Source organism: Cebus imitator, unplaced genomic scaffold (assembly GCF_001604975.1).
Source record: "Cebus imitator isolate Cc_AM_T3 unplaced genomic scaffold, Cebus_imitator-1.0 Scaffold246, whole genome shotgun sequence".
Classification (NCBI taxonomy): Eukaryota; Metazoa; Chordata; class Mammalia; order Primates; family Cebidae; genus Cebus; species Cebus imitator.
Window position 1 is genome coordinate 825,516 of NW_016107561.1, and position 17,723 is coordinate 843,238.

Below are 17,723 nucleotides of genomic sequence, written 5' to 3' on the forward strand. Positions count from 1 at the left end.
GTTTGCTGAGAATGATGGTTTCCAGGTTCATCCATGTCCCTACAAAGGACACAAACTCATCATTTTTGATGGCTGCATAATATTCCATGGTGTATATGTGCCACATTTTCCCTGTCCAGTCTATATCAATGGGCATTTGGGTTGGTTCCAGGTCTTTACTATTGTAAATAGTGCTGCAATGAACATTCGTGTGCACGTGTCCTTATAATAGAATGATTTAGAATCCTTTGGATATATACCCAGTTATGGGATTGCTGGGTCAAATGGAATTTCTATTTCTATATCCTTAAGGAATCCCCACACTGTCTTCCACAATGGTTGAACTAATTGACACTCCCACCAACAGTGTAAAAGTGTTCCTATTTCTCCACATCCTCTCCAGCATCTGTTGTCTCTAGATTTTTTAATGATCACCATTCGAACTGGCGTGAGATGGTATCTCAATGTAGTTTTGATTTGCATTTCTGTAATGACCAGTGATGATGTGCATTTTTTCATACGTTTGTTGGCCTCATATATGTCCAGAAGAAGGCTTTAATTTTGTCTCTTCATTTTGCCTTTCTGTGTATTTTTTCTCAAGCTTTCTATGGACTCCAGGCATGGGGTCTTTCTGTTTAAGGGAAAGGATTTAACCACTTTTCTGTGGAGTGATCATACATGCAGTTGCCTTGCCTACCTGAGATGATTGCTGGTGATATTCATCTTCATCATCTTCATCTTGTTTGCATTAATAGACAGGGGGATATTCAAATGTATTGTCTATAAATTGGGAAGCTTGAGCCTTGCTAGTCCCCATATTTAGCCTGAATTCAGGTGGAAATCACAAGGTGAAGAATTTTTAAATCTCCCATGCCTTACTATGAACTCCTGTTACAAATATATTGAGAATGCACCATATTCTCTGCACAGTTTTTTAAAAAGTCATAGTATTGTAACTAATTCAATAATCTTTGATTCATGTGAACCTTAATGAAACCACCAGAACAGAATAACAGCATCCAAGACTCCATTAGGCCGTGTGTTCTATTTTGCCAACTGAGGTCAAGCCTGAACTCTTACCTAATTTTAAAAGTAAAATAATCTCAAATATGTCTCTCAGAAAACTACCGGCATCTAATTTGGTACGAGCCACATGGTGGATGCCCAGTAAATGTGTATCTCTACAATGCGAGCCCACCCAGCCCACCCCAGTTACTACCAAAGACAAATGGCTTATTCCCTTAGAAGGCTTAAAATCTCCTAAGTAGAGGTATATATAAATAATATTAGTTATATAAATCAAGTAGTGCAACATTATGTAATCCTGTGCTGTGTGTTCTAATCATGGTGTGAACTAAAAGGAATCATGGAGGGGATGTAATAAGTGATTCTTCCAGGGAGAAAGGAGTGGGAATGAGGCTGCTGCTCAAGGAAAAATTGTGGTTTGGACCCTACCCTGGGGGCCGAGCAGTAGCTCTCCAGGTGCAGAAAGGGTGTGTGGTTGAGGAGGCCATTGAGAAGACCCTTCAGAAGACCTACAAATATGCCATATTCCTGTATTGACACATTGTCTGGGGTGTGAGATTTTTAGTTCGCTGGGAGCTGGGTTTGCCTAGGAAAGTCCCTAAATACTGCATAAGGCCTTTGGCCTGGGAGGGTAGTGGGACGTCTGATTTTGAAGGGAGGACATGGCCAGTGGTTTACAGCCAGGCTGCTGGGACCTTAAGCTGCACTGCATCCCCTGGAGGGTTGGTCAGAACAGGCTGCTGGACCCCAACCCAGCGTTTCTGATGCAGGGGCTGTGGGTGAGACCTCAAAGCATGCATTTCTAACAAGTGCCCCAGTGCTGCTGATGCTGTTAACCATTGGTTTAGACAGTAAATTGAAATATCGAGGCAGAAGTCATTGAGGTCTGTATGTGAGTTTATTAAAATATCAAGTAAGATAAGAGGCAAAAATCACTACCCGGAAGATGCCAGTAATGATTTTCATTGTTGATCATTTTTGAGAGATTATATATATGCAGTGTTAATGGTTCTGGAGAGTCCCCTCTCTGTCATTAATGGTAGGATTCCTGGAGTCACCAGAAGAGTCACACAGAGACTCCTCTGATACCTTTACTGACCTCATTCAGCCCAATTCAGAGGAATACAGTAAGTTCATAACATCATTGTTAGGTTCTTGGAAACTGCAACTTTAAGTAAATCAATTGTAGCAGGTCCTCAAATGACATCACTTCATTCAGCATCGTTTTTTTACAGTGTTGATGAGAAAACTTGGTTTGGCTATATGTTGTTTTGCCTAAAGTTAGTTTCCAGGAACCTACTGATGATGTTAAGTGTGGACTTTACTGTACACGTACAAAGCTAGCTTTGGGCAGGCTAAGTTCTTTTCACATTGGGCCATCTTTTTCTCTCCTCCCAGCTCTGCACACACACAATGGTAGCATCCCACCTTCTATTATAAGTACTTGGGAGTGGGGAGTGGTATTAAGGCAGAAGGAGGTGTATTGGATGCTTTTGGGGGAAGATTCTTAGATGGGGATTTTGTCTTCTTCTTGCTGTCTTGTCATCTTGTGCCCAAATGCCTTTTATAGCTATTGCCTGGGAAATCACTTAGCTATGTCAGGGTATATAACTCGTCCCCTGAGTGAGATGGGACACCTTATCATGTTCTCCCCAGCGTTTGGTATATGCATTTCATTAGAGAAGTTGGTATCACTTATAAGGACACTGTCCCGGGGCCACTGTGGGAAAGAAGAACGATACCCAAAATTGTGAGGCAGGTTTGAAGTACCATCTCACTCTTCTGGGATTTCAAAAAAGTGGTGCAACATTAGTTAGCTGTGAAAGCAACAAAAAGGAAAAATCCATAGGCTAAAGCCCCACAAGCTGAGTGTCCAGTTCCTTTATCCTGATTTTGTTTGAGGCCTACACAGAGAGATTTTAAAAAGGCATTGCTGATTCATTGTCACTAAGAGGCAGAGTATATTTAAGACAAGTCCATCTGGGGGCTCCCTATACCAACTCTTCAGAATGCCTGTGATGTGTCAAGTTTTCTTTTAAGGTACAGTGACCAACAGATAAACATCTTAGCTCTTCTTAGAGCTTACATTCTAGTCAGGGAGGGAGAAAAGAAACAAAATATATTAGTAGATCTAGACCGTGTTAGGTAATCAGAAGTGCTAGAAAAATAAGTTAGGGAAGAAGAGTAAGCAGTGGTGAATGGGAAAGAGAGGATGCAATTTTAGATAGGATATCTGAGAAGGACATCACTAAGAAAGTGACTTTTGAGCAAAGACTTGAAGGAAATGAGGGAGCTAGTCATGTGCAAACTTGGGAAACGAGAATTCCAGAAAGGGTAAAAGCACATACAATGTCTGTAAGGTCATGCTTGCTGTGCAGTATGTTTGGTGTATCCTAGATGAGCAAGGGAGAGAGTGTTTGGGGAAGAGCCAGGGAGGAGACAGATTTTAGAAATCCTTGTAGGTCAGCGGAAGAACTCGAACTTGTACCCTGAGTCAGATGGGACACCTTATAAGGATGCTCCATATGAGCAAAGAAATGGTCCCTTCATAACTTAATTTTTAACAAGATCATTTAGGCTTCTATGTTGAGAAAAAAAAATGAAGGGAAAGGTGAGAAGGATGCAAGACTATAAGCAGAGACCAACTAGGAGGCTGTTAAAAATAATCCAGGCAAGAGATGATGGTGTTTGGACCAACATATGAACATTGGAGATAGTGAGAAATGGTCATTTTCTCATTCTATTTTGGAAGTTTGGCAAGAAGGGATTCACTGACTGACTGGATGTGAGGTGTGAAAGAGAAAGACACACATCAAGGCTGATACCAGAGTTTTTGCATGTAACAGGGAAAAGAATAGCATTGTCAGTTCCTGAGATGGGGAGTGGGTTTGGGTGAGATTAATTTTGGTAAGTGCAGCCATGGTAAGTGTGAGATGCATATTAGACATCCGAGTAGGCCAGCTTGTCAAGTAGGCAATAGAATATACGAGTCTGGGTTCAGGAGAGAGATACAGGCATCCAGGGAGTCATCCACATGCAAATTTATGCTGTGAGATGGGATGAGGTCACAAAAGCAGTGAGTGCAGGTAGAAAATAAAACATGTTCTCAAGGATTAAGCCCTGGAGCATGCTGCTGTTTAAAGGTCGGGGAGATGAGAAATCCCAGATGAAGGGAAAACCAAGGTAAGAGTGTAGCAACCTGGAAGCTGAAATGAATGCAAAAGATGTTGAAGGAGGAGAGCGCTGTCAGACAGCTGTGTCAAATCCCTCCCATAGACCAAGTACAATCAAAACCACACATTGACCAGTGGATTGAGCCACACAGAAGTCATTGTTAACCTTGGTAAGAGTAGTTTGGGTGGAATGGTAGGTAGATTTGAATGGATCCAGGGAAGAATGAGATGAAGTGGGTGACATCAGGACTACACTTTTTCAAGGAAATTTGATTTAATGGAAAAGACAGAAATGGAATGGTAGATGGAAGGGAAGGTGGAGTCAAGGTGAGAGTTTAAGATGAGAGAAATAATGGTACATTTAAATGCTGTTGTAGTTATATGATAGAAAGGAGGCTATGTTGGCACAGGAGAGAGGAGAGAAAATTGTCAATTGTGGTGTCTTTCAGAAAGCCAAAGGAGCTGGAACCCAGCATTCCAGGGAGTTGGCCTTAACCAGGAGCACTGACATATCTCAAGCCTGGAAGCAGGAGAAAAGATGAGGGGCAGGACATGACGGTGGGCAAGGGCGCTTGCGGAAGTGTTCCTTTGATTGCTTCTGTTTTCTCAGTGAAATAGGATGTAAGGCTGTCAGCTGAGAGGACAGGAGAGAGGTGGTGAAGAGTTGAGGACAAAGAGGAGTAATCATTTTGTAAGAGAACGGAAGAGTGCACAGAATTGGAAAACATGGCGTGACTGGTGGGTGTCATCAGAGGCGGACTTGACAGTGGGAATTGTGACTTTAAAATGAGATCCGTCTGTTTGGTGGGGTGTGTTATTCCTCAGCCCCGTTCTGCTGGGCAGGTGCAGGCAGGGAATGGGCAGACAGTTGGTTTTAACAAAAGTTGTGGTTTATTTTTGTCCAGAGGCTTTCAAGAGTGGGACAGACTTGAGGTTTTGTACTTACGAGAATTTCTCAAGGTTTTCAAGTTGAGTGAGGAAGAAACCAGGGCAGAGGTAAAAGGACGTTAGAGGTCAGGGTGTTAGAGGTATCATCTGTGTGATGAATGAAATTACCAAGAATCATGCAGGATCAGTAGGGAAGCAGATGACAGTGAGCACTCTCTAAACCTTCAAGGAATCGAAGAAGCAACCAGGGAGAATGGCTGCCTGCAAGAAAGAGGGTAGAACACAGGGTCTGAGAAATTTCTACTCTGTGAGCATAGTGCCTTAGAGGATATCTGTCCTTTCTGGTTTTTTTTGAGACGGAGTTTCGCTCTTGTTACCCAGGCTGGAGTACAATGGCGCGGTCTCGGTTCACCACAACCTCTGCCTCCTGGGTTCAGGCAATTCTCCTGCCTCAGCCTCCTGAGTAGCTGGGATTACAGGCGCACACCACCATGCCCAGCTAACTTTTTGTATTTTTAGTAGAGACGGAGTTTCACCATGTTGACCAGGATGGTCTCGATCTCTTGACCTCGTGATCCACCCACCTCGGCCTCCCAAAGTGCGGGGATTACAGTCATGAGCCACCGCACCCGGCCTGATATCTATCCTTTCTAAGATAGAGGAGCAGTGATTTGGAAGTTGGAGTGAGGAACAAGTATTGACCCCCATCCCAGCATGGGAGGCTGAAGAGTAGGAGAAGACAGTGCCTGCTGGAGAGCATTGCCAGGGAAGTGCTTCCTTACGGGAGGCTAGCTTCCAGTTAGAGCAAAGATGAAGGAAGTGTTCCAGAAGAGGCTGAGGTTCTGGGGGATTTTGTTGATGACTGTCCGTGAGTCCAAGAAGTGCAATGGAAGCATTTCAGGAGACGGAAGGAGAGCCGGGAACATTAGAATATGAGGAATGCAAGAAACCTAGGCTTCTGGAGGTGGCTTTCTGAGGAATCCCAAGTCCCAGTATAGCACAGTCTCACTTGTGAAACAGTCTCATCGTGCGTCTTACTACCTCTCAGCCATGGTGTGGTTCCATTAACTTCCTGGGCTTTTCCAGGTAAGCAGGCAGTGGCATGCCACTTTGAAAGGCAGAAGGGCCCACTCGTGCTCCAGTTTTGTACTTGCCACCTGGTTTGTGTCCAGCCAAGACTGTGGATTGGTGAGCCGTGGCCCGGAGGAAACCCCCACATCCTTGCTGATTGTGCTGGTCTTGTTCTCAGTACGTCAGTGGGGTCTGCTGAGGAGGAGAAAACCAGAGAGGAAGGTCAACCAGCCTGGCAGCCAGGAGCAGGGTTTCCCCAGCTCAAGTGACGTACTTACCAGCCTTAAATGCTCACTACAGCTGCAGAGCACCTGCACTTTTGTTTGTAAGGATTTTCTGTAAATATGCTCACTTTTGTTTTCTTATGGAAAATGTCTTTTTCAAGGAAACTCATAAGAAGCCTGGCACAATTGAAAAGTTATTGTGAAAAATGCGTATAGAACCAGAATGATGAAAAATTTAAAAATGTACATCCTCATATGCCCCATATCATCTCATTTGCCACTTTGGGGACTCAGGCTCATTCCTCCTTACAAAGCTGCCCATGTGTGTCTTTTCTCATTCTTGTTTCTACTTTCCTACTGATGGCCCTATGATTTACATGCAGGAGAATCGGGCTGAATTATTGTGCTTGAGAAGAGCATTTCCCTTATGTGCAAGTTAAGTTCCCATACAGGAGCATGGCCCATGCAAAGGCCCTGAGGTAGCAGAGAATATATGCCTTCAGGGAGTACAGCAGGAGTGAAGACACCTAGCAGGAGAGGCCTGCAGATACGCTGGTGTGGGCAGATTAAAAACGTAGGTCTTTTTCTATGAGCAGCATGAAGCTACCTTTAAGGAGGGTTGCCTCCCAAATCAAATAATTAGATTTGAATTCTAAAAGATCTCGTCAGGCATGCAGAGAAGGGATTGGAGAGGGCAGATGTGGGGTGGACAGTTGGGCAGTGCTCTTGTAGGGTCCACAGGAGACCTAATGGCCTAGAGTCAAATGATGCTGATGGCAAAGGATGAAAGGATAAAGTTCTAAGAAATGTTTAGAAGGCATAAGGAGCAAGACTTAGCACTTGCTTGAATGCGGGGTTAGGAAGAGGAGAGAGGTCAGGGATGACCTCAGCATCTCTGGCTGGCATCACTTGGTAGGTGGTGGTAGAATGCTTTGAAATGGAGAGCACCAGAGCTGGGACTGGAGGGAATATGCTGAGTATGATTTTAGACATACTGAATTGGAGGTTCCTGGGTGACATGGAAAGGAAGATGAGTCCAAGGTGGGTACATGGGTCTGGGGCTCAGAAGAAAGGTGGGAAGTGGAGATAGGAATTGGATATTCATTGGCCTGTGATTTAGGTGTGATTGTAAAGGCTGATGTTGTCTACCTGCCTGTTTTTGTCACTGTGACCTTTCCTATGTGAGCTGATGTGCAACCTCATTCAGCCTATAAAAGGCTGGATTGATTATTCTCCCTCTGAAAAAAAGCAAAATATACTATTGTGTTATTATACTAATGATGACTGAGATGCAGTAAGATTTTTTCCTCTTCCACCTCCTTGTCTTTAAAAGTGTTTCTATAAAAGGGGACACTTTTTATAACCAATTAACAAATGACCATCTGCCCCTCACTTTACATAGACAAGCTGCCTATAACAAGATCTGAGAGCCCAAGCTGCACATTTAAGTAAAGTACATTTATTATATCTAAGTTGTGTTTATGTAGCTAGATTAATGTTTTCATTTCTAGAGAAATTTTACATGCTAATCACTTTTTGTTAATTTAATTTTTAAATTATTTGGAAAAAAATTGTAGTGACTTTTTCTTCTTAATGCTTATTCATTTTGGTTTTCCTGGTTAATAGATTACTGTCCTAGATGAGACATGGACTGTATTCAGGCGTTACAGTCGTTTTCGAGAAATGCATAAAACATTGAAGTTAAAGTATGCAGAGGTAAGTTATGAAATTACTTTTTCCAATTAAGAGCGTTCATTTTACAAAGTAAATGAGCTTATTGCATTAGCAATGTTATCTCTCTCCATTTCTCTCTCTCTTTCAGATACTGTGTTATTAGTGTCACCAAGTCTTATTTCAGTTACTCCTTTATCAAAGATAACTTTAATTTTTGTTCTTTGTTCCATTTCTGTTCTACACAATTTAAACATTTTCTGAATGCAAGATTTTGGAAGTGATAGTACAGTGACAGCAAGTGAACTCCATCCTTCTCATAAATGTTACGGTTACTTTTAAATAAATATTTTAATTAATTTATAACTTCTCAATTATGAGACCTATTAAAATTAAAATAACTTTTCTTCATATAGATTTACACTTTTTTCTTTAGAAAAGAAAGACTAAATTCATGCTTAGTCTTCTACTTAATGAGAAGTCAAGTCATGACAGTTATTTTGCCACTGAACGTAGAGGGAAGGGTAGATACAAAATGTGGAATTATCTAGAGACAAGAAAGCATTTCATGCATCAGATCAAATATCCAGAGGGTATTATAAGAAAAGTATTTCTAGAATAAATGTGTGTGTTCCAAGTGATGATGATGATAATGATGATGATGATTTTACTTTAACTAAAGGAAGCATTATTTAGGTATAACTTTTTGGGAATTTTGGGTTGAACTGGCTGCAAATCGATCAACAGTCATTATCTAATTAGCCTGCTTTCACCAAATATTCGTTTTCAGCACGATTTTTATGGTTTTTTTAATGACATTCTAAAAAATAATTTAGTTAGAAATTTGGTTCCCTAATTTGGTTCACATTAAATAATGTTCCCTTAACATTCTCATGGCTTCCACTGTTTTTAAAATCTGATATAAAATACAAAGAGAAATAACTTTTTTAAAATAAAACAGTTCCCTGATGTATAGAAGAACCTTGAGCTCAGGTAGAATTAAGCTGTGTTAGTTTGTTTGCATTGCTATAAAGAATTACCTGAGACTGGGTAATTTATGAAGAAAAGAATACAGTTCTACAGCCTGTTCATGAAGCATAGTGCTGGCATCCACTTCTGGTGAGGGCCTCAGGAAGCTTCCAATCATGGCAGAAGATGAAGGGGAGCCATTGTGTCACATGGGGAGAGAGGGAGCAAGGGAGAAAGGAGGAGGTCCTAGACTCTTTTTCATAATCAGATCTCAGGGTACTTATTACCACAGGATACCACCAAGCCATTTGTGAGGAATCTGTCCCCAAGATCCAACACCTCCTACTAGACCCCACCTCCAACATTGGGGATCATATTTCAACATGAGATTTGGAGGGGACACGCATCCAAACCATATCTTAAGCTGTCTCTGAAATCTTGTTATTAAGCTGTCATGCTAGCCTTTTATTAAAAATTTAGGAAACTTCAAGTTGGAATTTGTTCCCAAGAGGCTTCATTCCAAAGTAACTGTAATAACATTAAAATCAAGTTATTAAGTTTGTTTCTGCAGTTTAACTTTCATGTCTCAAATTCATATTGACAATTAAAAGAAGTATTGTGTACATATGAAATGTGCAAAGCAGCTTGTTTTTAAAGTGAGCTTTGTAGCTCATTAACCACTAGGTTATAAGTTACTATGTCAGTATTTTAATAATGGACAGATTTTGCATATTTAATTAAAGTCACTGAATTCCCAAAGCAATACATGTAAAAAGTAATTTCCGTGAAATAAAAGGACTCAGACTTTAAATATACACACACGTCATTTATTCCAGTGTGTATTTATTTTATATTGATTCTTTGATTAGTTTAACCCAATCTGTGTAGGCACATTTTTCTAGATTCCAGTAATATTGTGGTAGACAAAGACAAAAGTTTTCTTCTTCTGTATATCTTAAATATGCAGAAGGCACACACTGACAGTAAACAAAGAGAAAATAATTACTAGCACTTTAAGAGTAAGCATGCAGTGTTGTAGTTACCATTTTAAGTGAGTTACATGCCCTATATGAAAAATATCAATAAAGAATGGTGGGGCCAGAGGTGTTGGGCACACTTTAGTACAAGGTCATTTCAGGGTTGGGCTTTCTGACAAGGTGGCATTCTAGTTGAGATATTAGCTGAGAGATATTTAAAAGAGTTTTCCAAGCACCAGTACAGAACTCTAATCTGTGTTTTAAAAGAAAACTCCAGAATGAATATAACAGAAACAATCTTTAAAGATATAATAGAAGAAAACATATCCAAAGTTAAGAATGATATGAATCTGTGAGTCAAAGAAGTCACCTGGTACTGGGCAAAATGAATGAACAGAGACTGTTGCATATGTAAGAGTATTTTCAAGAGGAAAATGGGTATATTACAAACATGTTTTAAAAAATTAACCTTCAAATGAAGAAAATCAAGTTAGTGTCATTCATTAATTCACTCATCTGTGTTGAGAAACTCTGCATGGTGAATACAGTGTGAACAAGACAGGTGCATTCCCTCTTCTAATGAAGTAGAGAGAATAAACAGTAAACAAATAAATAAGGCAACTTCAGCTTGCATAAAGTGAATAAAACCAGGCATTGTGATAGTGCAGCATGAGAGCTGGGAAGTGGGCTACTTTAGGGGGAGCAGGCCAGATACACCTTTCTGAAAGGGTGGGATTTGTGCTGAGAATGTTGAGAAAGAGCCAGCCATGAAAATCTGGAGATGAGCTCATTGTAACTCTCACTAAAAGTGCAAAAGCCCTGCAGTGGGACCAAGTTTGGTATGTTCTGAAAACAAAAAGACCTGGAAAAGTGATGAGGACGGCAGAGGAATGTGGGCAAAGAGGTAGGAAGAGACTTTATCACGTGGAGCCTTGAACTGGAAGCCAGTGCACAGTATGAAACCTGGTAGCAAAGTGGTTTTATTTATAATCTTAAAAGATCATTTTGGTGGCCATACCGAGTATGGATTGTTGGGGTGCTAGAGAGCTCAAATCCAGTATTCTTTTTTAGACATGAACTGGAGGATACTTTTAAATACCCAATTGGAAATGTCAAGAGAGATGAAGGATATAAGCCTGAAGTTTAAGGGAGAAAGATATTATGAATTTTCTCTTAGAAATACAAGTTATTGTTTGGATCAGGAATAATTAAGAAATTTTTAAAAATTTCTTTTATACTAATTAGATAAAGTCGTTTTATTTCTCCTTCAATTTCTAGCTAAGTTTCAGACTTCAGACCATTTCTGTTCATAGATGACTTCTGCTCACAGAAGCCCCTTTTCCTGAAGACAGGCTTAGGATCTCAATGATAGCAAAGAATGGAAATTGCTTTTCCATGTTGTGTTTAATTTTGTGGCTTATAATTACTCTCTCATAAGGCCAAAAAAAAGTCGTATACAAAAGAGAGCCCACAAACACATGTGTGCATGTATTTGAAGGAAAACAGACTATGGGAGTGGTGATTTGAAACCTTGGAGTAAGCTCCTAGAGCAAACACCACATGTTGAAAGGAACAGACCCGGAGGTTTGCCATGCCATTGTTTGTGTTCATAGCGATAATGACACTTAACAGGGTGCTGACCATGGTCAGGTGCCATGCTGTTTATCTCATGTGGTCCTCTGACATCACTGGAAATGTGGGAGCCGTTTTACAGAGGCAGATACTGAAGAGCGGGAGATGTAAATAACTTGCCTTGTGTCAAACAATTGATGAGTAGAAGCCAGTCCCAGGCCATTGAACTCTACTTTCTGTTTCTAAACCAAAAAAGAGAAAAAAAGAATCGTTTCTAAAAACACAGCAGCCTGTCATTCTAGATCTAAATAAATCTTATTTCTACTCACAACAGCATTGTTGATTTAACATTTTCAAGATAAATAAAGCTTAAAATTAAGTTGAATATCAGCTTCTTTCCTGTAAAGCTCTTTTTTCTCTTAAGCAGCTCAGCATCATGTAGTCTTACTTGCTGAGTGTTTGTTGGGCCTTGAAATCAATGTTTATTAGGTATTTGTCAATTATTATTGCTCTCATTAGTGCTTATATTATTACCATCTCGGTAAATAATGCTAATCTGCTACCTCCACGTGGACTATTTGGCCTGACAGCATCCGAGAAATCACTTGATTTGCAAAAGACCTAACTGTTTCAGGAAAGCCAAAGGGTTGATACAAAAGGATCCTGAAAATTTCCTCTCATGGATGACTATTTCACAGCTAAGTGGGAACATATTTTATTTACTTCACTCCTTCACCAGATTGGGCTCATTATTTCCATGGAAGTAGAAGACTGTCCTGGCTCTCTTAATTGCAAGGGTAACAAAATGTTTGATGATAGTATATTTTTAAATGACACATATTAAATTTACCTAGCCATATAAGGCTCCAAAATTTTAATCAAGCTAAGAAATATTAAAAAGCACACTGAAATTCAAAATACACAGAATATGCTTGCCAAGGTAGACTCTTCTGTCACCTTAAAACTTTAGTTTTAGTTATAGCCCATAGTCTTTTGGAACTTTTTCTAAAATGATACCCTGCTCATTCACATTTCATCTGGAGTTTGGCCATGGTCTCTTGGGGGATATGCCTTTAAAACAGTTTGATGTGACAGGTCTCTTGATGGAGATTTGTTTTCTTTCAGTAATCTTTTTCCTCCAATAATAAAATACATGTTCATTATAAAAGATTGACAATATTCAATACTATGTACACGGAATGTGAACGTTCTTCTTAATCTAACCCTCAGTAGCAATGATTTGCAACACTTACCAGGAAGTCCTCCTGGGTCCAGCTATGCATTCAGACTCACAACTCCCATAAGCCCATGCTCAGCATCAGGTTCCTTGGGAAGGACACAGGACAAGAAACGCTGCTTGCCAGAGGCTTAGAGAAGTCCTCCTGAGCAGTCTCTTGAGCAGTCCACTCAGCTATCTGAGAGCTGTTTCTTGCCTCACTTCTCTGGGTGATAGCGAATGTATACAGAGTGAGCCCCACCTGGGCATATGTGAGAACCACTCTGGCCTAGAATCCGATACCAGAAGGGAGCCAGTGTTTCTTGGAACAGCTCCATACACAGAATTTCCAGAGTTCTAGCAACCTGCTGAGCTACCAGTCGACTCACTCAGAGAATTCTAAAGCTGTGGCTTCCCACCGGATAACTGTCATTCCCCCTTTCCAGATGCAACTTAATGGGGCAGGGAATTGGGGTGTCTGTCATTTTTACTATGAGCATGAGCAGTGTTGCTTAGTAACAAACTTGGCATGTAACCTTATCAGGTTTCCAGAATCCTGTTGATGGACATTTCGGTAGTTTCCCAATTATTGCTGTTGTGACTACTGCTCTGTGAACATTCTTGAACGTTATCTCTGTATCTTCTGGTTCATGTGTAAGACTTTCTCTGTGAAGAAATTTGATAATAGCTTAAATGTTCTTAAAGACTTTATTTATGAAAAATCAAGATCAGTAAAGAATACACTGAAGTTAGGTAGACTGAGAGCCCTGAAAGCTATCACCCTAGTGAGCATGTTTAAGAATTCCTTAAGCATCATTCAACTAAGCCTTCTAATATCCCTGTCACTCATATTCATTTGGTTAATTATTTACTATAATGTCGCCTTAAGGAGAATGATGTGCTGGTCAAATGAAGACCCCTCAGGAATACTTTATATACACTTGGGTGATGAGCCAATTAAAGCAGTAAGGAGTTGTTGATTATTAGATATAAGATACGTCTCTGAATAAAATAGAAGCAACTCAAGGTTATTACAAACAGAACTTATGAACCAAGAAGACAAAAAGACACTGGGTTCCATAAGATTCTGGCAAGTTGGGGTTGAGAGCAGGGGAAAAGCAAAAACCAAAGAAAAATATAGTCCTTTTTTTAATTGTGTGATGACAAATTTTATGAATAAAAAACCTAAGTTTTTTGTGCTTTGTAATACTGAAGAAGAGCAGATTTGCTGCACATGATCTTCAATCATATGCAAATGTTATGCCCATTCTGTTTGCAGATTGACTGTATGAGTAGGCTGAGTTCTTCACTGGAGGTGCTGCATTATTCAGGTTTTTTAAATTGTTTTATTTTTATTTATTCATTTTCTTTAATCTTAGCAGTTTTTTCCGAATTCTAAATGGGTTTCCCGTTTTGTTTTGAATTAATTTGTCCTCTTCATTTATTGGTATGTATTATGCAAGATAATAGCTCCTTCTGGCATTCATTTTCTGTTCCCTTTCATTGACCTTGTACGGAATCTTAATAAAATTAAACCTGTTTTCCAATTCACGTCTTTAAAATGATAATGCCACAGCTAGTTTGTAAAAGATTGTGAGAGCCTCAGATACAATGTGCTATTGAAAGCAACAACGAAGTATTATGCAGCATCTGCCAGAGAGCAGATCTTTGAAATTTTATCATGCAAATAATTTATGTAGTGCTTTTTCTGTATGAAAACTATGTATTTTTGACTCTATTAAAATCAGTGTCAGGCTTTTAAATATCAATCAAGTTACATTCTCAGAAACAAAGCCCCATGAAGTGTTCTCTTTTTGTTTCTACGAGGAGGAGATGGAGTTACTGTTTCTGTCTGAACATGTGAACACCATGAAGCTTACCATATGGATCCAGATCACAGTCCGAGAGTCCATCAAGACAGAAACGTAACTCATCAAGCTGAAGAGAAAAAAAACTTTTAAAACCGCACCTCTTTTTCATCCATTAGCATGAATAGTGAAGAACTAGTATCCCCCTCACTTTTTGGATGACTGGTCTGGTATTTTAATCAAGTTGTATGACATGGGGCTAGAAGGTTAGCGGTCACTGGGAGAGCTGCTGCTTCCAGGAGATTAAGAGATGCCAACTCCTGTCTGATTTTTTTTTAAAGACTTTATTTTCATACATTTAACAAGAAGTCCTCCTTTTCAAATGCTAGAGCCTAATAAACACTGCTATGGACTGAATGTTTGTGTTCCTCCTAAATTGTGTTGAAATTTAACCTACAATTAGTTGATATTAAGAGATAGGGCCTTTGGGAGGTGACTAGGTCATGAGATCCTCATAAATGAGATTAGTGCCTGAGGGAGCTTGCCCCCACCCCCTGCCATGTGAGGATGCAGAAGGCACCATCTGTGGATAACAGGACCTCAGCAGATACTGAATCTGCTTGCTTCTTGAGCTTGGACTTTGCAGCGTCCAGAACTGTGAGCAATAAATTTCTGTTGTTCATAAATTATACAGTTTAAGGTATTTTGTTACAGCAGCCCAAACAGACTAAGGCACCTTACCCCTCAAGGACATAAATCTCACAGTGAAATAGATAAAGCACTGGAATCAATCATCAAGGGTCTTTTTATGATATTCTTGGCTAAGTGATTCTGAAACCAGTTTGTGCTGTTGTGCTTAGGGACAAGAGAATGAATTTTGAAAATGGGACATTTTATGTATTAAAATGTACAGTCAAAACAAGTGCTAAGGGATGCCTGTGCTTCAGGAGAGTAGAAGCTACATGGAATAGCTCATGTTGCCTGTCTTCATCGTAACTAATTTATCACAGTGAGTCATTAGAGTCCCCAAGTTTCTAACACAATAAGCCTCAATCAGCCACCTCCCTAGGGGGCTCCCTTCTCCCCACAAAAAGCTGAGAGAAAAATATTTTGAAAGCCTTCCAGTAAAAATGGAAAACTGCTGTGTTAGAGCAATTGTTCTCTCACATCTGGCATTCCCTGGATGCCCAGTAAATACCAGTGGGAGGGGAAAAAGTGATTAGGCAACAGGTTATTTAATTTGTAGGTGGACTTTTAGTTTATGCTGATGAACCATTTCTCACGTTTTTATTTTCTGAGCAGCACCAAAGAAAGAAAGGAAAAGAATCTGGCTACCGGCCTTGTATTTGGCTTGGACAGCTATTTACCATCCACTATTGAAATGCGTTATAACAGTTTTATTACTAGAATTTCAAGCTTAATATAAAAATTGCAAATCTACTCACCACCCAAATTATAATGCTACCAACCGTAGCCACAGGGAGCACCCGGTAAGCCTTAGATAAATTCAGTTGCTTGATCAGGCCCTCAGCCTCCTTGAATTTTTAAATAGCAAGCAGCTATGCAGACAAAAATAGAATACTGCCAGCTTCTTGACCTTGTACATTATCAGAGGCCTAGGTATTTCACTGCGTGGTTTGTATCACACCATTCTCTTCTCCTGGTAGATAAATAGCATTTAAATCACTGCTTTCAAGGATGAGTGGAGGCACAGTGAGCATCCAAATTACCTGGGAAGCTTTTCCAAAATATGCAGACTGAGGCCCCATACTAGGAATTTCTTATTCAGTAAATCTGACTTGGGGCTCAGGATTGTGTAACTGGGAGAAAATCCTCCATAGGATGTTCTCTGGACCAGTGATTAAGACACTGCCTGTCTTGTCTTTTGCATCTATTTTGGGAGCATTATTTGATTTTTTTTTAATTTAATAGATTTTTGGGGATCAGGTGGTGTTTGGTTACATGGATAAGTTCTTTAGTAGTTAGTGGTGATTCTGAGATTTTGGTGCACCCGTCACTTGAGCAGTATACACTGTACCCAGTGTTTGTTCTGTTATCCCTCATCCCCCTCCCACCCTTTCCCCTGAGTCCTCAAAGTTCGTTGTATCATACGTCCTCATAGCTTAGCTCCCACTTATGAGTGAGAAAATACGCTGTTTGGTTTTCTATTCCTGAGTTACTTCACTTAGGATAATGGTCTCTGATTCCATCCAGGTTGCTGCAAATGCCATTATTTTGTTCCTTTTTATGGCTGATTAGTATTTCATGGGATGTGTGTGTGTGTGTGTGTGTGTGTGTGCGTGTGTGTACATATATGTGTATGTATATATATGTATATACACATATACATACACATAAAGAAAATGTTACATATGTATATATGTGTGTGTATATATATATATATACATATACATATACACACACATACATACATACATATATAACAACACATAAAGAAAATGTTATATGTGTGTGTATGTATATGTATATATATACATACTTACTCCTGTAAGAATGGCCATAATGAAAAATGATTGATGGACATTTGGGCTGATTCTATATTTTTGCAGTTGTGAATTGTTCTGCTATAAACATATATGCAAGTGTCTTTTTCATATAATGACTTCTTTTCTTCTGGGTAGATATCCAGTAGTAGACTTGCTGGGTCAAATGGTAGATCTACTTTTAGTTCTTTAAAGAATCTCCATACTATATTCCATAGTGGTTGTACTTGTTTACACTCCCACCAGCAAGTGTAACAGTGTTTCCTGTTCACCACATCCATGCCAACATCTATTACTTTTTTATTTTTTAATTATGGCCATTCTTACAGGAGTAAGGTGGTATCGCATTGTGGGTTTGATTTGCATTTAACTGATAATTAGTGATGTTGAGCATTTTTTAATATGTTTGTTGGCCATTTGTATATCTTCTTTTGAGAATTGTCGTCTATTCTTGTCCTTAGCCCACTTTTTGATGGGATTGTTTGCGTTTTTGTTTTTTGCTGATTTATTTGAGTTTCTTGTAGATTCTAGATATTAGTTCTTTTTCAGATACATAGTTTGCAGATATTTTCTTCCACTCTATGGGTTGTCTGTTTGCTGATTATTTATTTTGCTCTGCAGAAGCTTTTTTTTTTTTTTTTTTTT

At 39.6% G+C, this 17,723-nt stretch overlaps 1 protein-coding gene across 5 annotated transcripts in view; it reads left to right on the plus strand.

Annotated features, from left to right (window-relative positions):
* KIF16B (kinesin family member 16B) overlaps nucleotides 1-17,723 on the plus strand; it is a 294,367-nt gene that overhangs the window by 225,797 nt on the left and 50,847 nt on the right. For all 5 annotated transcript variants that reach the window (XM_017498602.2, XM_017498606.2, XM_037727902.1 and 2 more), the window contains one exon: nucleotides 7,988-8,077. In XM_017498602.2, the coding sequence (XP_017354091.1) occupies nucleotides 7,988-8,077 (90 nt within the window). The remainder of the gene's footprint in view (nucleotides 1-7,987; nucleotides 8,078-17,723) is intronic.